Below are 25815 nucleotides of genomic sequence, written 5' to 3'. Positions count from 1 at the left end.
TCTGCTAATTTTACTGAGCATGTTACATTGTTATTCTCAACGATGTTATCAAAAATGTCATGAGTGAACTATTATGTGGGGTAATTAGCATTTCATTGCGAGGGCAGTTCATGGCGCAACCACTCACACAGCCACTAACACATCCATACGGCCACTCATACACCCACTGATAGACCCACAAAGCTACTCACACACCCAGAAAGCCACTCACACACCTACTCACACACCCACTCACAGACCCACCACACACTCACACCCACTTACACACCCACAGAACCACTCACACACCCACTTACTAACCCCCTCGCACACCCAGGTGGTAGGGATGTTATAGTTAGGAAATAAAATTAAAAACCACAGAAATTCACTGAAAAAACAAAGGTTACAGGGATGTTACAGTTAGGAAATAAAATGTAAAAAACCTTAGAAATTCACTGAAAAACCCAAAGGTTACAGGGACATTATACTTAGGCTCAGCTTTTTCACTCATACAAAACTGTTGAAATTCCAGCATCCCTCACCATGCACTGTTAATTATCCCACATATTACATCAGTCATGACATCTTCTTTGACATCCTGCAACATTTGCTGTAAAACTATTGATGAGAAAACTGTGCATGGTGAGGGTGCGAGTTATAGTTATCTTAAGGTACGAGTTATACATACTCAAGATAACTCTAACAATAGCTGCTGAATTTCAATGGTTTTGTACGAGTGAAATCTGAGCCTAACAACCCTGTAACCTTTGGGTTTTTCGGTGAATATATATATATATATATATATATATATATATATATATATATATACAATGCTGCTGCTCCAATGCAGCGATGCCGCGTTGCTCCTCACTGCCAGTGGTGCTGTCAATCTCTCATCATCGATTTTACAAGAAGGACAGCACTCAGAATGTGCATATAGAAACATGTATTTAATCCGCAAACACTTCGGAATGCGTTTCAACACAAAGTGCCTTTCTCAACCTGATTGATGCCATGTTGCCACTCTATTTCAACCCCCATATGACTCCTTTCCAGCAATCGTAATGTGAAAAAAATAACATTATTTTAGCTATTTATATTGATATATGTAATTGATATTGATATGTTATATATGTTCATATAATTTTAGACAGAATGGGGAACCTGGAGATTGGTATATAATTTGACCAGTTGGAAGGATCCAAATTAGGGTTCTTCAAGAGGGGGAGATCCACAGCATGCTTCCATGGCAGTGGAATATGCCCTTCCAGGAATTGAGCAGTGTAACCAAGCCACATGATATCTGGGTCCAAGGTGCTGCACTTAGCTGGGGGAAGAGGATCTTTAGGGGAGCCAGATCTTATAGATTGCACCATATTATGACTTTTCCGTTGGTCAGACCAGCAGAAACAGTGCCACGGATTTGGCCTTGGCTCCTTCAAGGGAGTTGAGGCCAATGCTGTGGCATAAAAGCACCCTCTGAATGTGCACTGTCTGCACAGCAGACAGAGCACATTCTCAGGGTGCTGTCAGGGGGGGCCTCAGCACTGGCTATCTACCAGTCTTTTCATGGCAGGGACCCGCCATGAAAAGGCTGGCTGAAAGAAGACTTGTGATCTGCACAGTAGAGCTGAACTCAGTGCCACTGTGGCTGAACACAACTCAAGCCACCGCCACCACACTGGGATCCATGATCTTGCAGGTGGTGTGGGTCCATCCGCCAGAGTCGTAATCTGGCAGTCGGACCATCATTAGTGTGGTGGTCCGAACACCACTGGGAGTTTGGCAGTACTCGGACAACCAAACCCGTAATTAGGCTCTTAATTATGTGTTTCACCATTGAACAGAAGTTTTAAGAAGAATGTTTTTTTCGAAGGGATTGATATTTGTATAAACCTTGTAACCTCCATTCTGTATTTTCTAGCATACCTTGGTAGTGTCAATAACTTAAACATATGCACCTAGTGTAACTTTGGGAGTGTCAGTATCTCCAATCTATGTACTGATTGTATAATCTGGGAAGTGCCAGTAACTCCAACCTTGTTCCAATTGTAACCTTGTTCCAAGTGTAACCTAGTTCAGAGTGGACCATTGTGTTAAACCTGGCATTCCTGGCATGGTCTCCCCTAATTTTTTGCTTCTGCTTCCCAGGTTGTGCTGTGTGCTGGACTCTGTTTCTGCTGTTTTTGTTACTCTGGGCACTTTACCACTGCTGACCAGTGCTAAAGTGCAAGTGCTCCCTATGTGAAATTACATGTGTAATTGGCTTTTCCATGATTGGCATATTTGATTTACTAGTAAGTCCTTAGTAAAGTGCACCAGAGGTGCCTAGGGCCTGTAAATCAAATGCTACTTGTGGCCCTGCAGCACTGACTGTGTCACCCACCTGAGTAGCCCTGTAAACATGGTTCAGACCTGTCACTGCAGTGTCTGTGTGTGCAGTTTTTAAACTGCCAATTCGACCTGGCATGTGTACCCACTTGCCAGGCCCAAACCTTCCCTTTTTATACATCAAAGGCACGCCTAAGGTAGGCCCTACGTAGCCCCACAGGCTGGGTGCAGTGTATGTTAAAGGTGGGACATGTACTGATGTGTTTTACATGTCCTACCAGTGAAATACTTCCAAATTCGGTTTTCACTGTTGCAAGGCCTATCTCTCTCATAGGTTAAAATGGGGGCTGCCTTTAAATATTCTTAAAGTTCAGTTTCCCTTTTAGAGCAGATAGAGCTCTGGAGTTTGGGGTCTCTGAACCCACAATTTAAAAATACATCTCTTAGTGAAGTTGTTTTTTAGATAGTTTGAAAAAGCCACTTTTAGAAAGTAGGCATTTTTTTGCTTTAACCATTCTGTGACTCTGTCTGTTTGTGGAATCCCTGTCTGGGTCAGACTGACAGTTTGGCCGTTTGTGAATCTCCTATAGATAGTGACACAAAGGGAGCTGGGGTGTAGCCTGCCTATCCTGATGAGCCATCTGGGCTAGAGTGGAGGGAAGAGTGGTCACTCACATCTGAATGTGCTGTGCCTGCCCTTACAGAATGCAGTCTCCAACCCCCTCATGTGTGTCTGAGGCCTGGCCTGGTCAAGGCAGTATCCTATAAACAACAGAGACTTTTCTTTGAAGTTGGGCACTTCAAAGGCTGACAGGGGTATAAGTATTGGACCCAAAACCCCAGACTTTAGATTTCTTCAAGATTTGCTTCTGGAACCAAGAGGAACCTCTGCCAAGGAGAGGAGCTGAGGAGAGACGTTGCACCTGTCTGTGACTGTGCTTTGTTGGGCTATCCTGCAGTTGCTGCTTCTGCCTGTGAAAGGGGACAAAGATTGGACTTTGTGGTATATTCCTGCTTGAGAAAAATCTCCAAAGGCTTGGACTGAGCTTACCCCCTGTTCTGAAGTCTCAGGGCCATCAAAGACTTCCTCTGCCAGCACCTGGACTCTATGCTGAGACTCCTGCCAAGTGGTGCCTTGTTTTTTTTTTTCTCCAAACTCCAACCTAGGTACAGAGTGTAACCTTGGGAGTGTCCGTAACTCCAACCGTGTTCCAAGTGTGACTTAGCTCTGAGCGTAACCTTGTTTCTAAACATAACTTGGGGGGATTTAGCTAAACTCTAACTTATGTAGCAAGTTTAATCTTGTTTCTAGTATGCCTTGGGAGAACCCCTAATTCCAATCCATGTATTGAGTGTAACCTTGGGAGGGCCAGTAACCCCAATATATGTTTCAAGTTTATCCCAGGAGTGTTAGAGGCTCCAACCAGTATTTTAAGTTCTTCCTCAAGAGTCTCAGAAAATTCACTTTCAAGAATCTGGTTATTCTGCTCTTATGTCATGATTTTGAAGAAACCTGTAAGTGTTTGTTAATGAAGTAGTGCATTGTAAATTATGTAGGGGCTTGTTATAGTATTAATTTTAATTGCTTCTTCTTGTTATTCCCAGTCTATTGCATCCTCATGAATTCAGAGGTGCTGGCCCTGTAAACTTCTGCCTTCACTTGCCCTGTAAACTTCTGCCTTCACTTACCCTGAAGGTCTCAGGAGCTATGCCCCAGATTTGAGGAAATTGTGATGCGCCACTTTTCTTGCACCACCCTTCGCCACCCTAACGCCACTATGTGTGCGTGGTATTTAAGATACAGTGCACCATGGCGGTATTAGGGAAAATTGCGTCAACATTTTTGACACTATTGTGACGCTTTGCTCCACTAGCGTCAAAAATTCTGACGCTCGTGGAGCAAAGTGTAAGGAGGCCCATTGATTCGAAATATGATGCCAAAAATGCTGCAATGAAATCTTGTAGATTTCATTGTACCATTTTTGTGGTACTCCTTGTGCTGGAATGCCCCCTTTGCATACAATATACATGGCGCATGCATAATGTGGCACAAAGGGTTGCAAAGTGGTGCAATGCAAGCATTACGCCACTTTGTAGATGCAGCGCAGTGTTTTGGACAATCTAACACCACATTAGCGTCAGAAAAATGACGCTAATATGGTGTTAGATGGCACAAGGCCATCTTTAAATTTAGGCCTGCGTTTCCTGATAAACAAAGTAGCACCATAGCTGAGTAGAACCTGCACCAAAAGTTTATTTTCCTTATTTTGTCCCTTCCCCACTTCCCCCTTTGGAAGTCGCCAGTTATAGGTGTACCATCCCTGGGTCTCACATCTTCCTGGGAGAGTGTGGAGGTTCAGCATCGAGTCCACTGTCATCTCCACGGTTGGCACCAGGTGAGTGTGTGACAGATCTTAGGCTTGTCTAGCTCGGCCATTTGTGCTACGCTAGGCACTGTGTTCCTCAGTTGCCTGTTGAGGACCGGAACGTCAAGTCTCAACCAAGCTCTGGTCTTAAGCTGTGGTCTTTCCCTCCCACTGGGTGGAGCAGAACAGATCCGACCACAGATTCAGTAAGGAGGGGCAGTGTCTAGATGTTTCATATTGGAGATGATCAGATTAAGAGGTGGCCTCCTTTGTGGGTTGATGCAGCATTAATAAGAACCAAGGAAAATTGCCTGAGGTCCTCAATTACAGTCTGGCCAGGACAGCAAAGGCTATCCTCTAGATGGATATTCAGATCTCCTAAAAATATAAAGTTGGCAGATCTGAGGATGAGGGGGGAAAGGAGGTCAGGAAGTAGCGTACACCAGTTGCGGGCATATCCTGGTGGGTGGTATATTAATGCGTCTGATACTATAAATTTGGATGTGAGTTCCAACGAAAAGGGAACAGCTTCGCTGGCTAATATAGATAATTCCTGTATGTTGCATTGATAGTTCTTTTTAAACGCAATGACAATCCTCCCTCCTGGTTTACTAAGCCTATTCCTCCTCACTATAGAATAATTTTGTTGCAAGGCCGCAATAAGATCAGGCAGGGAGGCCTCAACTAGCCATGTTTCCATGAGAAACATGGCATCTGGAGCATGGTCTATCAACAAATAATAAAAGTACTGTTGAAGGTTGGATAAAGAGCGAACATTCATGCTATAAAAGCAGAATTTGCGTTCAGCTCAAAACCTAGGGTGGTAGCCTCACTGCTCCCTGAAGTCAAAATAGAGGTTGTATGCCTGAAATGGGTTGCAAACGGTTGTTGGTGTGAATTAAATGCAAAATTATAGGTGGGGCAGTTTTGTGAGGGCGTAAGCAGGTCAAATGAGGCTCAACAGGCTTCTAAAGAGGTGGGGTAGAATGCTTCCAGTTGTACGGCGGGAAATATTATTAGATCTGACCCAGAAGGGGCAGTCAATTCAATAACTAATTAACAATAATTAATTTGTTAATAATTACTTAATAAACTTCCCACCCAACAACCTACAAACCAGCAGCCCACACATAATATATATATATACATATATATAAATGGGGTGATCCAAAAAGCAAAAAATCCGGGCGTACTGAATGGGCAGAATCCAATTGCAACAACAGTCGTGTGATGTAAGGATATAATGCAACATTTAATCTTGGTATGGCGCATTGGACGTAGTTGAGTATCAAAACTGTGACACTCAAAAGAATGCTGTCATATTTCAGAGTCTCTTAAGGAGGCATTTCCCCAGGTACCAGAATGAGAGTGAGCATATATCTGAGCTAACCACAGTAATTAAAAGTTTTCACGTACATTTCGCTGCGTTCATTTTGGCTGACAAGTTTGATTGGTTTGGTTCAGCTTTTGTAAATATATATTTTAGCACTTGACATCTGCTGTCACCCATAATAAGTAAGGGGTCATTTCTTCTATGCATCATGCACTGATGTGCAATCTCCTCTGATGTTGTCTAAACAATAGTCTATAATGTTTTATGTTTCCTTTTGGTCGTTTGTTTAAAAGTATGCACAATATCATTGAATAACTCTGACCATTGTTATTTTGTTGTAGTTTGAATCCTTGTCATCGCGATGCATCTCCCCCTGACGAAGGATCGAGTGCCCGAAATGCATTGGGAATATGAAATAAGGTTGTGAGACGATAATTAATGTCAAAGCTTGTTTGATGATTTTTAAATAAAGAACAATTCATTTTAAAAATACATCTTGTAAAGTGGTATGAATATTCATTAAAATTTCGAAGCTGCGCTCAGCATATTGAGAAAACCGCAAATCAGCCATTTTTATTTTGTAATTATAACATGATAGACGGCTGTGTTAGAACAGTAAAATTAAAATGCAAACAAAATAAAAGAAAGAATCCCTGCAGAAAGTTAGTGCTGCCAGAACCTAAAAAAAAGTCTGTGACGAAGACCAAAAAATAAAGCACACAAATTTCAATTTTGAATTTTAAGCCAAAAGGCAGTCCGACCCAGTAGGCCAATGAGATTTCAATACATTTGGTTATGCCACACTCGCTGGCAGGTTTTGCTGATTAAGCATAATTTTTCCCATTCGGATTACTTTACTGCTAACTTGTTTTTTTAATGGATATCATATATTTTGGAAATGGCTGAAGGTGTGTGACTTGTTTTGTATTATTGCTTCCTGCTATGCATGATCAGCTCATACCCGCTATAGAAGAAGCCTAGGGTTCAACCCTGTACCATAAACAAGGAAAATAGATGGCGCTAAAGTCGAAACAATGTTTTTATTTACAAACACATCAGTATACACGGCCTTTTGTAGGAAATTGTGGAAATTATCAATGAAGTCCTACCTTTGGTATAAAATAGCCCTTGAAGATGACATCCACTGTCGTCTCACGCGGAAAATTTAAAGGCAAAATGTTGCCAAATCTCTGCACCTCATGTATGACTGCATCTGTGTAGGGCATAAGCTTCCGATGTCCCATGTTAGGGTGTTCGGAGCCTACCACCCTGTCAATCTCTTCCTGGACCTTTTCTAGGTACAAAAACGAAAATTATTTACCTTTATAGACATCAGCATATGTCGCATTTTTTCAACTATTACTTGCATTATCAATGTGTTTATCCATGTATGCATCATGTTGATAATCGATTTTCAAGAGGAAATTGCTTGACCACTCTACACAATACATGTTATCCTTTCCAAAAAGGTATTTAAATTCTAATTACAAAATTAACCAAGTAATTCTGTGCACAGAGGAGAGAGAAGCTGCCTTAATCATATCTAATGACAGACTTTATTTTTTTCTGCTTGACATACTATTTTTTATAGCTACACAACAAAGTAGGGGGCATAATTATAAGCTCTTTGTGCTGATGTTGCGCCACTTTTTGTGACACAACAGTGGCACAAACCTTGAAACTCATATCTTTGAGGCCATGCAAAGCCACGTTGCATGGCTTTGAATGGCCTCTTACATATAGAGTGAGGCAAGGCAGCACAAATCGCTGCGTTGCCTTACTCTGCTCAATAGAGGCATTGCATAGGCATTGCGGTGGCAGTTCCCATGCAACACCCATGGATTTTGAACGTCGCCAGATTTACAAGAGCTTGTAAACCTGGGGATGTGTCAAAACCTTCTGTATCCCCAGGGAAGGTTCGGCTAGGAGAAGTATCTTTATTTTTCCTCGTTTTGCAGCACACATAGAAAAAGGGAAACGCATCCCAGGATTGTTTTTTTGCAGAAAGGGGCCCCTTCCTGCACAAAAACAATCCTGCCTGCAACGCAGACACCCTCGCACAATGGTACACATGTGTCTGAGTTGGTGCTAGGCTGCTAAAACGGCACCAGCACAGCGGGAAAGGACAGGTATGCGCCATATTGCTTAAATATGGTTAATTCCTTCCCTTTCCCTTGACATTGGGCAGCGCAGCAGGATGACTTGCTGCAGTGTCCTGTGGGCAAAAGCCCATAAATATAGGCTTGGGTGTTTATTTACTAAGGGCTGTGAAAGCGCTTGTGTGGCAGTGCCCAATTTTGCGCCGCACCTAGGGGCATATTTACGAGAGGCTTTCACTTCTTGACGCTCCGGCTATGCAAGTCTTCCAATCATATCTATGAGGCCACACAAAGCCACTTTGCATGGGTTTTCATTGCCTCATAGATACAGAGTAGGGCAAAGCAGCGCAAGTCAATGTTTTGCTTTTCTCTGCATTCGGGGGTTTTACAGGGGTGTTGCAGTGGATTTTCCCAAGCAACACCCATGGATTTTGTGACGCTGACCCAGATTTACTTAATGACGTAGCTCTGGGGCAGCACCAAAACCTTACGCCTCCTCAGGGGTGGCATAACGAGAAGAAATATTTGTATTTCTAGTCGTTTTTTTCTCTTTCCATGTGTGTTGCATTCTGCAGTACACATAGAAAGAGGGACACACCTCTCTGGATGGTTTGTGTGCAGGAAGGTGCCCCTCCCTGCACAAAAACAATCCTGCATGCAGTGCAGACACCCTGTCGCCACAATGAAGCCCGCCTGCGTTGACACTAGTCATCAAATTGTGTGCCAGCACAGGGGGAAAGGACAGGAATGCACTGTATTTCAGAAATACAGTGCATTCCTGTCCATTCACATTGGGGTAGGGCAGCGCAGCAGGAATACTTGGGGCACTTCTCTACACCAATCGCCCATAAATATGGGCCCTCATTTTTTATTTGTATGTAAATAAAGGCAATGCCTACATCTCTTTGCGTTGCATTATGTCAGTTTGAACCATGAGCAAAGACTTCACAAATAACTACTAGTATTTTATATTTTTGGGGAATTGCTTCATGGCAAATAAAGGTGTCTTCTCTTTTTGGTTTGAACAGGTCCCAAGTTAAGGGCCCTTTATAAAGGAAAACCGAGACACTTGCACTACTGTCAAATTTTTGCTGCTTTGTTCTGCCTTAACGTAAACTTTATCACCGCACCACTAACGTTCACACTGCTTGTTGTTGGCAGCAAGAGACGCACCCCTGTATCAGCGGTGATAATTATGATACATCATACTTTTCACACCTTAATGAGCTTACAAGTGAAACCATGTCCAAGAATAGCAGTAAAGATTTGAACGCTTTCTATGCTCTAGGTTCAGCATTATTCACCACTCTCCCACCACAACCAAATCTTTACAAGACAGATCTCCAAATTGTTTTTATACATAGCTCTTGTGAAGAGGCTGCTCTGATTCTCTTTGGGGTGTCCAAACATTACACCTTAGAGGAGTACAGCCTGCAGTTATAGTGAATTTAGTATCAGAAGACAAGTAAATAAATGAAACATACACTATGATTACAAACTATACAACTGCAGTTAACAGGTGCATATGCCATTGCTTTTCCAACACTCTTTTCATACCATATTCAGCAATGATGAACTGGTTACATGTCCCATGAGACCCTAAAAAAGTTTATGTTACACCACTCAATCCTCAAATCACATCTCCTTCCCTGCAGAGATTAGGAAGAACTTTTAACAAAGAATTGATGAGAACATCAAAAGCTGCTTAATGAAGGCAAAGTCCACTATCAAACAGTATCTTAATGTCCAAGTCTCAATTTATGTAATCCTCTTAGCATCCTCATATCAGAAACATTGCTTAAAACCTAATTGAATATGTAGTTCCACAGAAGTATGTACTCATCAATGCTAACGAGCAATGATGAAAAGGCAGAGGAGTAGCTTTAATTCTTAAGTGTAGGCGTCACATTATCATAATGCCAATCTGTTATACCAAATCTATCTAAATTCATCCTGAAAACATGAAAGTACCTTCACCCCAAATTTTGAGCAATCCTTTTTGAAGATTTCTCTGCACTCTTAACAATTATCTTCATATTCAATCTCCACCTATTCAGAGGCAACTTCAACTTGTGCTTGAAGGCTGATCCTGCAGAGAATTCATGGATACTTGACAAATTGTCAACATGGAAATTACCCTTAAATCCTTGCCCACATCAATGGCTTTTGACTAGAAATGGTGGAACGAAATGCCTGACATACCTCTGACCTTAACATCACCACACTCTTAAGTCTGACCTCTACTCTATAAAACAAAATAGTCTCTCTGAAAACCACATCTCACTCAACATCATAATTTCTACCATCTGGCTTTGCTATCACTGCACATCGCTATATCCAACACAGTAAGCACATGCTTCCCTCTACAGAAATGCCCCTAAATAATGTACACAGCCTGTCCCTTACAGGCTTTTCGCTTTTTCATTGAAAACATACACAAAATCTGAAAGAACATTGCCACAACTTCCCTATTACGACAGTCCAGACACCCACAATAGCAGAACAATTCTGGCACAGATATTATGTTTTCCATAGTTTTCCATAAGTGTCCTGGGATAAAATCACCACACTTTTCAGGGCTACAGATGGAGCTACATCTTGGCAGATCTCTCTTTAAAACACACTAATCCATTCCCCTGTTTCTTAGAATAGTCATATGTATCTTCAATCTGGGGAATTTCCCTGCCCAATAAAATACTCCATAGCCATGGCTCTCCAAAAAGACAGTGCTAGATCAATCCAGCCCCAAAATACTATTACTCCATTGGGCACCTCCTGCGGATTGAAACAATAATTTAAAAAAACTTGCCCCCTCCCAGCTCTGTTCAAAGGTAATCACATTCTAAACATCCAACCTCCAGCCTTCTGCTCAAACCACAGGACAGGAAGCAGCCTTTTAAATGTCCCGGATTACAATCAAGATCATGTCTGATCAGGGTTCACTTTCTCATATAAATGTTTATCAGAACATACTTCATTGTAGAAGTTTTATTGTGGTTCTGTTCTTAATGTCTTTGGGATTTTTTTTATTATATAAACATTGAGCCTTTCCTTGTTCGGAGCCCTTAATGGCATAGGTTTGGCATTTCTGTTGATTTCTTTTAAATAAGCACATTAAGAAGATGAGTGAAGGTAGAACCCATTTGGGAGAGGAGGATTTGTTAGAAGAGAAATTAAGTGTGGCTTTAGAAAATATGGAATTTGACATTGGCATTAGAATGGAGAGGAAGTTAGAATCTATTCTGAGTAAAAAGTTTGGTTCAGAAGAGGAGAAATTCTGGTCAGCAGGGGAGATTTCTCAAATGTAGAACAGGGTTAAAGTGGAATTTTCATACACAAAGAGGAGAAAATCTGAGGTGGCAGATCATGGTGGCTGAGGACAAGTCATGGAAGTATCAAGAACACACATGGGGGTCGAATCAAAGGCCCAGAGAAAGAATTGCAAAATACAAAAAAGGGTGGAAAGCACTCTGTGGTTCAGTGCGATGAGTCTTCAGAAAGCACTGAGGTTGAGTTGAGTTGCTCATCTGAGTTTGACTAGGATTTGGGGTGCGAAGAAGTTACAAAGGGAAAGGAGATTAAAGAAAGTGAAAATAGTAATAACCCTGAAGTAGGAACAGATCTGTTAGGGGACTCTGTGTTTGAAACATTTTTAATTAAGCACTCTCTTTCTTCAGAATAGACTCCAGTAGAGCATGTTGTGGATTATGTGCATATGTGGCTTAGAAAGTACATTCCTAAGGAAGGCAGGGCCAGGTTGAGATCTCACTGCCCTAGACATTCATTAGAGGATAAGGTTATGGAGACTTCAGAATTGGATACTAAGATTTTGGCTTTTATTGGTAAAGGAGGTTGTGACTCGCGTAAGAACTTAGAGAAAGGCTTACCTATGTGTCAGAACAGGCTGTCAGATGTAATCAGTCCACTGACAATTGTTTTGATATGGAGGAAGAGGCTCATGTGAGCAAAGTTCATTGTGATGTAAAGGAATTACGTCAATGTGTTCAACATGTAGTTTTTTTCTGTTGGGCAATGCAAATGCTGCTCTTTCAGTAGAACACAGGAAAAGTATCCTGCTGAAGATAGACCCAAAGTTGGCGGACCTTGAAATCAGTAAGGCATGGGATTCAGCCAAAGGTCTTCTTTATGGTGATTAATTTATCAAATTGAGGTCTAAGTTTGTGAGGGCATGCTCTTATCCACAATTCCTAACATGATATTAAAAGAATCTTCAATGAACATGGTTTTGCTTAGGCTGGGAGAACAAGGGGTCATTTTCCTGGTTGAGGTCAGGGAATTGCGAGTAGTTTGTTTTCCCAAGGATGTGCCCCTTCCTACGGACAAGGTTTGTGAAGATCTTCAAGTTCTTATCCTCAACATCAGTGACTTAGGGGGTGAAAAGGTTGTGGAGAACATTGTTTCTGAGAATCAGGTATGGTCCGACCTTTCTGCAATTCTGTTAAAACTTGACAGCATACTTATCCTATTTTATCACAATTAGATTCAGATAACAGGGGATCCTTGGGTTCTAGAAAAGATGCAGGGTTACCGCAACAATTTTATAGAAAGGCCAGTTCAAGCTTGGATTCCAAAAGGAGTGTAATTAGGGTGCAGACCTTTAAAAATTAGTAGACAAAGATGTACTAGAGTTAAGGGAGAAAGGGTCCATTGTAGAAATGTCCCAGTAACAGGGAGGATTTGTGACCAATATTTTCTTTGTAGAGAAAAAAGACAAGGGTAAGAAGCCAGTTATAAATGTAAACAATGGAGTAGTGTATCACCATTTCAAGATGCAAGAAACTCACATTGAGAGACATATTGCAGACAGGAGATTGGTTGACTCATTTAGATTTAAAGGATGATTATCTGATAGTTTCAATGTGGGAACCTCATCAGAAATATCTCAAATTCAGGTAAGGCATAAAGATGTGGAAATTAGTTTGTCTTCCTAATGGCCTTTCATCGACCCTGTGTTGTTTTACAAGTATTCTGTATCCAGTGGTGTTTTTCCTGAGGGACAGAGGTGTCTGATTGATCATATATCTAAACAACATTCTGATCATAAATCAGAGCAGAGAAAGAATAAAGGATTACATGATTATGGCAGTCAAGTTATTAGAAGATTTATTTGGGGTTTGCGGTCAACAAACAGAAGTCTTGTTTAGTTCCAAATCAGTAAACACAGTTTTAAGGATTTTTGGTAAGCACAGTTGATGGGGTTTTGAAACTTCCAAAAGAGAAATTAAAAAGAATAAAGAAGGAAATTGAGGGAGTTTTGCAGCAAGATCATATTTCACTGAGGATGTTGTCACATCTGGTTGGTCTTTTATCTTCAACGATCCAGGCTTTTTTCATATACCTTTGAATTATTGTGCATCAGAGAGACTAAAGACCTTGCATCTGAGGAGTGGTCTGAGATATTCCGAGAAGGTTATTCTTTCAGAGGAAGTGAGAGAAGATCTCAGATGTTGGTTGTGGAAAATGGAAGCCTGGGGTGGGAGAGCAATATTCAGAGAGAATACAGAGTTTATAATAGATTTGGACGCAAGTCTATATGGTTGTGGGTGCACGTTGTGATACAGTTTCAACAGGGGATCGTAGGACAGAGGAGGAGAAAAAGATGCATATAAATTGTCTAGAGTTTCTGGCAGGATCATTTGCGCTAAAATGTTTTACAGGAAACAAAATGATTTGTTCAGTGCTCTTACAGATGGACAACATGTCAGCAGTTGGATATGTAAACAAGTAGGGGGTCCAAAATCAAAGGACTTGATAGCTCTAGCTAAGGCTGTCTGGGAATATTGACTTAAAAGTAGGGTTTTTGTTCAGGCGGAACACATTCCAGGGATGAGCAATGTGGTGGCAGATTAGTTTTCTCAGAATTTTAAGATTACAAACAATTGGAGATTGAACAAGACAGTTTTCTTATAGGTAGAGAGAATAAGGGGTCTTTTTGGAATGAATCTGTTTGCAAAAAGACTGAATGCTCAGTGGGAAAGTTATTTCAGTTGGCACCCAGGTCTGGAGTTGTCAATGATAGATCTTTTAGGCAGGATTGGCGAGATTTCAGTCCTTACGCGTTTTCTACTTTCTCGATGATTGCTCGAGTGACCATGATGGTTTGTAAGTTGAAACAGATAACAGTGGTGATAACTCCACTTTGGAGAGTACAGGTGTGGTTCCCTGTTCTGCTGGAATTATCAATGGACTTTCAAGTTCTGTTGCCAATGTTTGTAGAAATATTGCAGGCACAGCTGGAGAAATTCACAAATTGGTTTTGACAGGGCAATTGAAGCTGATAACATGAAGAATTTCAGGAGGGTTTGGGAGGTGCCAGGCCTCTCACAGCAGGCTTCATCACTTACTAAAGAATCCTGAGCTCCAGGAACAAGAAAAATGTGTTGATTGGCTTGGCAGAAAAAGGTTTCTTGGTGCTTTGAGAGGGATTTTGATCTCATTTCAGCGTTTTCATTGGAAGTAGTAAATTATTTACCAGAAAAGTATAAAGGCAGATTGTCTTACAGGTCTGTAAATGTATACAGATCAAAGACTGCTGCAGGTCATGTGTTGGTCAATGGTGTATCGGTGGGACAGGAAGTTTTGGTAACAAAATTAAAGAGAAGCATTACAATTGCAAAACACCAGTACCCAGGTATAATTCATTTTGGTGCGTTTCAAAAGTCTTGAATTTCTTGGACAATTAGGAATCAAATGAGATTTTGTCTTTGAGGGATTTATGTCTGAAACTGCCAACTTTATTGTGTTTGATTTTATTCAGGACGGTATCAGATGTGCGAGCCCTTGATGTAACAGCAGGACTTTTTTTCCTGAGGGAGGTGTGCTTCTATCTGAGAAAAAAAAAGAAAATTCTATATTTTATCCATTTTTCTGTGAAAAAGAGAGTTAATGCATGCTAAAGTGTGTGAAAGAGTATGAGAAAAGAACTTCAGTGGCCAGACCACAGGGAGTGAATCAATTACTAAATTCGTTCAAGAAACCATATAATGCAGTGTCTTCTCCAATGCTTATGAAATGGGTGAAAGAAGTAATGAGAGAGCAGGTGTAGATGTATGTTTGAAGCTCATTCATTGACAGGAGCGATGTCTCTAAGGCTTTTATAATGGGATGTTCACTACAAGACATTTTGAGGTGTGCAGATTGGTCCAAAGATGTGACTTTTAGAAGATTTTATTTCAAACCTGTTGTGAATGTGGCAAGTTGTTTATTAGAAAAGCTTTAAACTTGCATGTTAGCCTCTGGGTCTTGCCATGAAATTTATATTTTTCACAGCCTGGTCGGCAGAAAATCTGGATTTTATTAAAGGAGCATTGCACAGAGTTAAAATTTGAAGAAAGATGGAGCAAAGTCATCTGAACCAGTGAGAGAGATTTTGAAAAGCCTGAAGTCAGAAGATCAACAGGAGTAAAAGTGCCAAACAAGAAGTCTACAACTCCTGAATGGGTATATTTGGCAAAGATATATTAAGAACAAAGGGACATTTATTTGAGAGAATATTGCTTTCTTTGGATGAACCTCCATGAATGGACAGGAAATGAGAAGAAATTTGATTGATAATTGTTCATAATGTGGCAGCATAACTTAACCCAACTAACTTATATTAGAGTTGTAGTTAGAGATTGTTTATGCATTTATTTTTAATAGTAATGCCCCCATTGAAGAAGAAGAATAGTGCACCTTAGACTCTAGCTAAGGATAGCTTTGAGCCCGCATTAAATTATATGGACTGCTGAATTATATGCCCATATATGCTTGCATTTGCTTATCTTTGGCAACTGAAATTACTAATTTTGAAGAATTTATTTTTGAAATTTCTTCACTATGTTTAGATATTCAGATTTTGTTTCTAAAAGTGTTTCTGCATTAAAGATTGCTATTTGCAAACAAGAATTTTGCTAGGCATCAAGATATTTAAAAAACAATTATAATATTAATATTGATCAAAGTATTAGTGAATCTGTATTCTCCTCTTCGGCATGCTTCTAAAGATAAAAATGAGCCATAATACAGCAATGTTATACGAGACAGTAGATTAGGTCATGGAGATGTTTCTGTTGGAAATTTTAAGACAAATTCTTCTGTCAATTAGCTCCTCCTTCAATAAAATCTTATATTTCAGAAGGCATAACATAATTGCAACTCTCTTTCATTTGTATTTATTGCAGCATCTTTCTGCCAATGTTATTGGAGTAGGACATACTGCAGGAGCAGGATGTGGATGAAGGTTTACCTAGCTATTTAACAAAATATTAAGAAATGTGTGTCTAGGTTGGTTGCTGCAGAAGATAACTTTATAAGAGAATTTATGAAAGAAGAGTGCCAATTGTAAAAATGCTGCAGAAGTAAAGTGGATTGGATTACAGGAAGAAGCCGAGCAAAATTTTTGAAATTCATCAGAGGAAGATAGGAGTTATATGCATGATGCGTGCGAAACATGATGAGTGGGAAACCAGAAATGATTGGGACAAGTGTGTACAGATAAAATTACATGTTGACAGGGATTATATGTTGGGTGATGAAACCAATATTTAGGGGCAAGTGTCATATCTCTGATAAAACACTTAATTTTAATGTTCCAAGTACTTGGGTTCCTGCTATCTTGTGTTAGTCTTTCCAAGAGTGTATCATGTAGATGAGCCTTATGAGATGATTAAAATCTTAAAAGAGTGAAACGTGGGTTTGGTCAAGTGTTAATGGATATATTTGCTGTGTTTACTAGAGGAACATGTGTGAAGCATTTCAGAGTACCAACATGGATGATAAGTAAATGACATGACTCGAAAGGAAACCAACACCAATTTATAAAAATAGAGCAGGTCTGTATATTAATTTAAACACTAAAATGAAGTCAATCAGACACATATAACCTGAGTTATGGATTTTTAGAGAGAAAAATAAATCAGTACTTTACAAGCTGTCAAAGTTTGCCATTGCGGTCAATGGAGAAAACCACTTGTGACAATCTGTCACTTGCAGAGTGAGTTTAGTGGAATCCACTGGTAGTTAAGGTGATGCAGGCCCCAAGACCAAGCTTCACATTCAGAACTGGCTCATGGGGCCCAGGTGCAGAGGTTTGCTGGCTGCCTTTGGCACTGAACACAGGAGCCACCGGTGCTGAAAAATTAGGGGTGTCTGGCATATATTAAAAGCAGTGCCATGACCATGCCACACACGGTGTGGGCAAGGGCGAGTTCGAGCAGTTTACAGTCTACAGTGGCAGGCCTGATGACATCTGTTTACTTGGGTCACTCACAATTGCACAGTCAGTGCTTCAGGCCGTGGTGGCCTCTTCAACACCCATGCACTGGGAACCACTACTACCATAAGCTAGGGACTTATAAGGGCGTTAAATTCCTTGCCTTTCGGGGAGACCAATTTATACATTTTAAATTTAGATAGAGAGGACTGGGGCCTGGTTAGCAGGCTTCAGTGCCCTTTCAAGGTCATTACCCACAGCGTTGGGGCAAAAGGTTTGGGGGTGACCATAAAAAAGGACACTTTACTGCAGTGTGGCTTTAAATAATGTGGCTATTAGAAAGTTATTTACTTTAGTGCATCATGTTGCTACTAATACTGCAGGTGCATTTGTACAGAGGTTTTTCAGAATCACCTTGCTTTAGACATTCCTCTTGAGAAGGAAGGTGGTGTATGCGATGTAGTAAAGGTCCAGCACTGCTGGCCATTTGTGCCTGATATAGCATGCTAATTATTAGATAAAGTAATAATATAAATTGTATTTCTCATAAAGCTAACACTTTGGTAGCGACTGGTGCATGGAAACAATATGTTCATGCGTCAGTATGACTGGCTAAGGATTTGCAAGGATTGATGAATATTTTGGTGGTGTGGGTTGTGGCTTAGTAAAAATTATACTAATACCTGCTATTATAATTATTATTTGTCTACTTGGTCTATTTCTTCTATTAAAACATTTGGAGGTTATCTGTTTTAGTTTAAGGGTTTGCTGTAAATAAAACTGTAGAACGATAAAGAAGTTGACCAGAAAAAAGGAGATAAGTGTTGAAAAATGGGTTATTGATAAGGGCAGGTAAGTATCTCCACTTGAGTCCAGTTAGGTCTCAATAAATGAAACCCAGCTCACCCGTGGTAGCTTGGCAATGAGCGACAAGGCTTAACTTAGGAGACAAATCGTAAAGCATCCAAATATCACAAAACAGTAATTAAATAAAACACAGGAAACAGTTTAAAAATCTGAAACCATTTTTATAAAAATGGAGATATTTTGTAGCTTTAAAATGACACCAAAATGAATAAAATCAGATAAAGGGAACCAGGGATATGATTTTTTAAATAATTAATGCTTTTTAGCACTTAGAAACGAATAGTGCCAATCTGGTCACCTGGTTGGACCGCGACCGGAGCAAAGTCAAAGTTTAAGGCTGACTGCTGTGGAGCCCTGCTCAGCTACAGCCCACGGGAGGCCTCGGTCAAAAGTTTACCTTAGGACTTAGTCGTTTTTCTGGAGATTTTCTTCAGCGGGACCACGGCGCCAGTCCAATCCAACCTCCTGGAACTCTTCCTCGGATACGCGTCGCGGGAGCCCTCCGAAGAGATTTTTACCTACGGACTTAGACGATTTTTCGAGACGAAAATCCCTTGACCGGGGTAAACCTGAATCTTGATCCAACGTCCTTGGAGCCCTCTTCAGATACACTGCTTGGGAGGTCCCGATCAACTTTCTACGTTCAGACTTAGTCACTTTTTGGTAGATTTTCTGCACTGGGGCGAACTTGCAAATCAGGCCGGGTTGAGGCAAGCCAGCTAGGGTTGCTGCGGTGGGTCGGTCCCTTGATGGAGCTTTTTTCAAAAAGTTCTCCAAAGTTCTCCAAACTTCTGGATCTTCTCCCAGATGTTCTTTTAAGGTTCTTTTAAGGTCCACAGCTTAACCCAAGGTTCCAGAAGGTCTGAGATGCTCCTTGAGGGTGCGGACTACAACTCCCAGAATGCACCTGGCACAAACTCCAATTTGGCCACTGGACAGTGGTCAGCTAGTCAGTTTCTTCAGGAATTGGTGTAGGGGACTCTGGTTAGCAATGTTTCTCCTGTAGCAAACATTGAGTCCCTCCTTGAACCAGTTGATCCCATTATATCCTATGGGGATCATCATACGGCAGACGGGATATCCGTCATGTTTGTGACAGAGTATTCAGTTCGCCAACATCTAAATCAGGCCCACAGTTCTGTGCTCCATCAAATAACAATAAACTATTCACCTCAGAAAAAATCCAAACCTCATCAGGGTCCTGGCTGGGAGGTAAACAATCATCTCTGTATCCCAGTGAGGAGTCTTGATGCTGTAGGCTTTTTTCTTAGCTAAAGAAAAAATCCAAACACCACTCGGCTCCCCTCAAAGGAGCAGGCACGTAGTCCCTCATCCCAGAAATGATAACAGATGCTGGTTGGATTTTTTTATTCCAAACAGCATCTGGCTCCTTGCAGGGGAACATACACATGCCCTCTGCAACCCAGCAAGGAGCAATGACATCATTTGCAGTTTTCTTTGCTTAGGAAAAAATGTTAAATATCCTGCTTCCAAATGGGGACAGTTTAGGCCATGCAGTCTTACAGCACCCAATGAAACCTACCAATCACAACCATTTTTATAAAACTAGAAAACTGGAGGTGTCCGGGGTGGTGTGACCTACAAGGATACCACCATATTTTTAGATCCAGAAATCCCCAGTTGTCCAGCATTGCTTAGGAAAATGTTTTCCTCTGTCATATAAATCTCCAGAACAGGTGGGGAGAAGCAGAACTCCCTTCCCACTAAAACCTCCACACTACCAGCAATAAAAACAGTACCTTGCATGTGTGTGTCAATATATTACTAGGAAGAGACAATGAGAAGACAATATAGTGTAAATGTGTCCTCACATGGTCACAATTTTGTCTTATTGCTGTTCAGTACTCCAGACCTACCCACCTATGTCACATATCATTTTTATCAGTAGATGTGCAGAAACATTACTGGTGGTACGTTTGCCATTTGCCTGACATTCTGCAGTTGTATTTCCCAGGAAACAGAAATAACTGTGATTTCTTTCACCCAGTATTTAGGATTTGCAAGGAATCCTGGGCAAAAAATTGTTGGTATTTATGCAAGCCAAATTACCATGGATTCCTATGTATCTCTAGTTTCCAGAAATGTTGGGAGTTGATTGAATCCCCTAGGTTCCGGACAGCCCTGAGCCCAAATACTGACATTCTCATGGATTCTCCCTCCACCAAAAACATTCCATGTATCCTAGTGTGTTGATCCCAGCTCACCTCCATGGAAAACACTCACATCTGATAACCTCACAGTCAGAAGACCTGTCAAGAACACTGATTTGAGACAATGCTGGCAAGTTTCTGGTGTTTCCTTGTGCGACACACTGAAGGAAACCCCCCATATTTTGGAATGTTGAAACTATGACACCTGTCTTGTTTAGACTGTTGTCCCTGCCAGCTAGTCAGGCAAGGACAGCCTGGCACCCAGCAGTAGGCCATTATGATATGTAGATATTTAAAACATAATTTCACTGTGTTTCCATAAAGGGTGATATCTGTGATGATAAGACAGGTCTCTCAAAGCAGCATTTCTCTTAAAGCTGGTCTCCAAATTTCCAAAAAGCACTACACTCAGTTATTGATTGTGAGATTCCCATGGTCAGAAGACCCAGTGGAGCAATGTTGGTGGTGAAGCCGTGGCAGGGGTATGTGTGTGTGAGGAAGTTTGAGAAAAAAAGGCTGATTACAGAGGCCCCCTAACTTTTTGTCCCCATTTTTCACTTTTTGCTGGTGTTTTCCTGACTCTGATGGTGCCCTGGGTACTGCTAACCAGTCCCAGCGCCTGTGCTCTGTGTAAAATCAGTATGCAAATTAGGCTAATTATAATTGGCTATGTAAACCTACCTATCAGTCCCTAGTATATGGTAAGGCATATACCTTTTTAGTGCACAGTGGTGGGATCCAGTACTTGTGTGTAATATCAGGCTACAGTTTTAAGTGAAATATGTTAAAAATCCTCTAAATTGATCTAGACCAAAAGTATTTTTGATTTTTCAAACTTGGACTAATTGTTTTAATTACTTCATTTTTGATTTTTCTAAATTGTTCTGATCAATTGGTGCCAACGTTTTTTTAAGTGACACAAAACTTAAGGGAGACCATGGAGCTTCATGTGGCTAGCCTACCCACACTTACTGCAGCTGGGCTTAGGGTATAGTGGAGAAAGAGGGGATTACCTGCTGCTAACAACCTTAGGAAGGCTGTGATGGTTAAGTCCCTTGAAGCCTGGGTAGCGCAGAAAGAGACAGAGGAAGCTTCAGAAGTAGGAAGGGAGAGGGAAGATGTCCTCTCCAACCTCCAGGAGGAGGAGATGATTTCCTCACTGTAATCCCAGCAGCTAGGGCCCCATCCAGAGCGAGTGGGAGGGGAGGGTCTATGGCATCAGACCAAGAGGAAGCAGAACTGGACCTCAGGGAAAGGGAACGTGAGGCCCAGGTAGCCTTCATAGCTTTCTGGGCAGAGAAGTTGGCCATAGAAAAGGAGAAGTGGGCAAGGATTGAACAGAGAGATGGTGGCAGCGACAGAAAAGTTGAGGTGTCCATGGGTGGAGGGTTTTTGTCCCAGACTACACAAGGAGGTGGTTCCTGCTTATGTATAGGGGGATGACATAGACAGGTGTTTGGAGACCTTTGAGAGGGCACTCCAAATGAGAAAGGTTAGGCCTCAATACCGGGGTTCTCTTCTACAGGAGTTGGTCCCCAACTCTGGAAGGGATAGGCTTCTAACCTTAAGTGGGGAGGAGGCAGATTCGTACCCTAGTATGAAGAGGTGCTTAACCAAGAAGTTTGGTCTGACTCCAGAGTAGTACAGGTTGACGTTCAGGGACACCCACAAAGGCCAATATCCAGTCTTGGGTTGATTTTGTAGACACCTCACTTAAGGCACTAAAGGGCTGGATCCATGATAACAAAGTCAATACTTATGAGGGGTTATACAATTTGATCATGAGAGAGCACATCTTGACCAATTGCATCCAAGAAAGGATACCCCAACATCTAGTGCACTCTAAGCTGGGGTGGCAGCTGATGAGTGGTTAAGAAACAGGATGGTTGTCAAGCCCCAGGGGAGAGACTTCAAGAAGTGGGGGTCAGGTCCCCAAAACCCTAAGGAGGGAGATGGTAAGCCCACCACAGAGACTCCCTCTGTACCCCAGAATACTAAGAAGGAGGGGTGTAAATCCCACTTCCACTCTGACAAGCAGAGGCAGGGAGACCTAGGGTTGAAAAAGCTCTTCGACAATAAGGCTTACTTTGACTGTCAGCAGACAGGTCACTTCAGAGGAGATGCAGCCTGTCCAAGGAAGGTGGTTAGCACTGAGCTGTCCAGTGTAGCCATTAAGGAGGACTCCTCAGATGATGAAGTCCTCATAGCATTGGGCTGGGAGACAGGACCAGATTGTAAGCTGGTGATCCCTGAGGGTGGGAGTGGGCACTTTCACCCCAGTCAGGTAAATGGGATCCCTACCACTGGTCTGAGAGCCACTGGGCCGGTTACACCATAGTGAGTGACCGGTTGGTGATCCAAGACATGCATGTCCCAGGGGAGACAAGGAGAGTCAGGATAGCCCCATGGGCGGTCACCTCCAAACCTGTAGCCATAGTGCCCCTAGAGATGGAGGGTATCCTTGACTGGTTTAGGGTGGTAGTCAGTGCTGAACTCCCCCTAGATTGTATCCTGGGCAATGACCTCCCAATTGGGGCGGTCACCCAAGGTGCCCCCCCCCAACCAAAGTCCTGGGGAGCTGATCCCTACAGTTGGGAGACAGGGTTCCCAAGAAAAGGGATGAAGAAAAGGAAGGGTAGGCCACACTTAAAGAGAGTTCCAGGGAGCCAAAGGCATTCTGCCCCAGTAGGGGGGGAGCCCAGAGTTGGCACTGGTGAGGTTTCACCTGACCCCAAGGAAGTCCTGAGTAGTCAGGCAGCTGTCCAGCTGCAGGGTGTTGCCTCTGCATTGACAGAAGGGAGAGTGGAAGGAGGGTGTCTACCACAGGAGGTGGTAGCTCCCCGCTCTAGACAGCAAAAGGGGTGCCAGGACCCAAAAAGGACCTCTGGAATAAGATCTAAAAGTTTGGAGACATCTGAGCAACTCCATAAGTTGAAGAGGTGCATTGTGGGAGTTGCAGTTCCCGAGAGGCAAACCAGAGCCTTTGAACCCCTGGCTGGTGCTGTGGACCACTTTCCTAAATCAAGAAACACTTCTGAAAGTAAGTGTGACAGTGTTACCTCATGGGTGGCCTGAACTCTGGACTTTGTTCCTTTCCAGTGTGACCTTGTTTAACCCTTTGAGCATTGGTTGCTTCTATGCGCTAGAAAGCATCAATTCTTTAAAAATTCATATCTCCGGTATCCCTTATCCGATTTTAACTGTATTGGTGTCATTTTAAAGATAAAACTATAATCCAGTTTTATAAATTGGTGTTGGATTTTTATTGTGTTTTGTGTTTTACCTATTTACTGTTTTGTGATTTTTAAATGCTTTACACATTTGTCTCTTAAGTTAAGCCTTGTCGCTCGTTGCAAAGCTATAAAGGGTTGAGCTGGGTTTAATTTATTGAGACCTGACTGGACCTACGTGGAGGTTAGTGGCCTATTGCTAAGTGTAGGTACTTACCTGCCCTTACCAATAATTCATTTTCCAACAGGAAGATTGAAAGGAATTACCGTATTTTGAGAAAAAATGGTCAGTTGGTTGTACTGCCCAGTCATTCAGGGCAAAGAAGTCTGACTTGCACCTTTAGATTCCTTAGTTCACACACAAATAGAGAGATATAGCTTATAGTCTCCATAGAGTCCTAAGTGTGATAACTGTTATTAAGTGAACAGTTTACCAAAACAGTATTTCTGCCACATTTTTGTGAATTGTGCAAATTACATTACCAAGGAAAAACTACAGTTATTTGGTATTGTTTACCTCCAGGAATTTAGAACGACATTTCTATAGAGTGTTTCAGGATTTACTTTTCCCTATTTGAGAAATGCAACAATATATTGAGCAAAGTGCTAAAAAAATTCAAATACTATTCTCCATTTTCATTATACCTGCAGACTGCAGTGCCATATTGATGCAAGCTCTGCACCAACACATAGGCCTGTGTGTGCCAAAAAACATGTCTGTATGGGTAGAAAAAGGGACCAACGAGGTATAAATGCTTGAACAACCTAATGCCAAGTTTTTTAAGTAAGATCCATCGCAGACACAAACACCATGGCAGTGAAAGGGTTAAGAAGCAGACTAGAATCTCTCAGAAGAAGCAAATTTGACAGACTATTTAGATTTTGATAAATCTATATATCACTAAGGGATTATTAGTTATTGGCAAGAACATTAGCATTTGCTACAAATGTGTTAACAAAAAGCTTGTCAAAACAATCTACACCCCAGGGGTAGCGTTATCATGGCCTAACAAGGAGAAATACTTTTATTTCTCCTTGTTTTTGAACAGGAAGGTGTCCCTTCCTGCACATAAAAAATCGTTATATAATGATAATTTGCTAACAAATCGCCATTATTGATTGTTTATATGCAGGAAGGGATACCTTCCTGCACATAAACAATCATTCCCTACAATGCAGACACCCTTTCACTGTGGTGCAAGGGTGCCTGCGTTGGAGCTAGACAGCTAAATTAAGGACTAGGGAAAACACAGGGGTGCGCCTTATTGTCTAAACTATGGCACATCCCTGCGTTTCTGAAGTGACACAGAGCAGCACTCCCAAATTTGTCTCAGTGCTGCGCTGTACCACTTTCTAGTAAATGAGGCCCAGAGATTCAGATTGAGACAGTGAGTGGCCAGGTTAAGCTGGTGAGCGGTGTTCCGAGTGGAGTGCAGAAAATCTGGCAGCCTGGTGAGTCCCACGATATCTCATTGCCCACCATTGCTGGGGGCTGCTTGTGGCGCCATTTCAGCAACAGCCGGGAGAAACTCACAGAGGTGGGCGGGGACGTGCCCGAGCCTTTACCGCCACTCCTGTCAGCCTCCTGCTAGTGGGTGAGCTTGCCTGCCACATCTCGCTGACGCACCCCAGTACCACCACCTACCTAGAGTCCTGCTATATGCGCCCGGCAACTGCCAGTATTTACCCTATTAGTCACACTGGAACTGCAAGGAACCAGGTGGGAATCTGGAACCAAGAGCAAAAAAGGCGCGTCCTGTCTCACTGTGAACAGCATCAAGGCTTAAGGTTAAAGCTTGTAGGTAACTATTAAGTGATTATACATATATATATATATATATATATATATATATATATATATATATATAAGCACACATTTGGCGTGGTCGCTCCACACCAGATCGCCAGTGGTGCTCAATTTGAACGCGTGCCACCGTGTTCTAAAATAAACACTTTCCTCTTGCTATAAACAGAAGGTCAGCACTCCAGAGCATGTATTCTCTATTATTTATTGAGCAAAAACAACAGGAACGCGTTTCAGCATTACAGCCTTCATTGGCCTGTTGGGTGCCATCTGTCTCTTTGGATGTGAGAATAGGTGTGAGAGGGTGTATCTGTGGGTGAGACTGGCTGTGAGAGTGTCTGTCTGGGTTTGAGAGTGGGTGCATGAGTGTGTTAGTGGGTGCGTCAGTGTCTGTGGGGGTCTGTGTGTGGGTCCTTGAGGG

At 41.9% G+C, this 25815-nt stretch overlaps 1 protein-coding gene across 1 annotated transcript in view; it reads right to left on the bottom strand.

The window, feature by feature from the left end:
* LOC138296722 (cytochrome P450 2K6-like) overlaps positions 1 to 25815 on the bottom strand; it is a 288135-nt gene that overhangs the window by 41823 nt on the left and 220497 nt on the right. Inside the window, exon 7 of the mRNA XM_069236123.1 lies at positions 7119 to 7303. Within this exon, the coding sequence (XP_069092224.1) occupies positions 7119 to 7303 (185 nt within the window). The remainder of the gene's footprint in view (positions 1 to 7118; positions 7304 to 25815) is intronic.

The sequence above is a fragment of the Pleurodeles waltl genome, chromosome 5 (assembly GCF_031143425.1).
Source record: "Pleurodeles waltl isolate 20211129_DDA chromosome 5, aPleWal1.hap1.20221129, whole genome shotgun sequence".
NCBI classification, from domain to species: domain Eukaryota; kingdom Metazoa; phylum Chordata; class Amphibia; order Caudata; family Salamandridae; genus Pleurodeles; species Pleurodeles waltl.
This window is presented reverse-complemented; position numbering and strand designations above follow the sequence as displayed.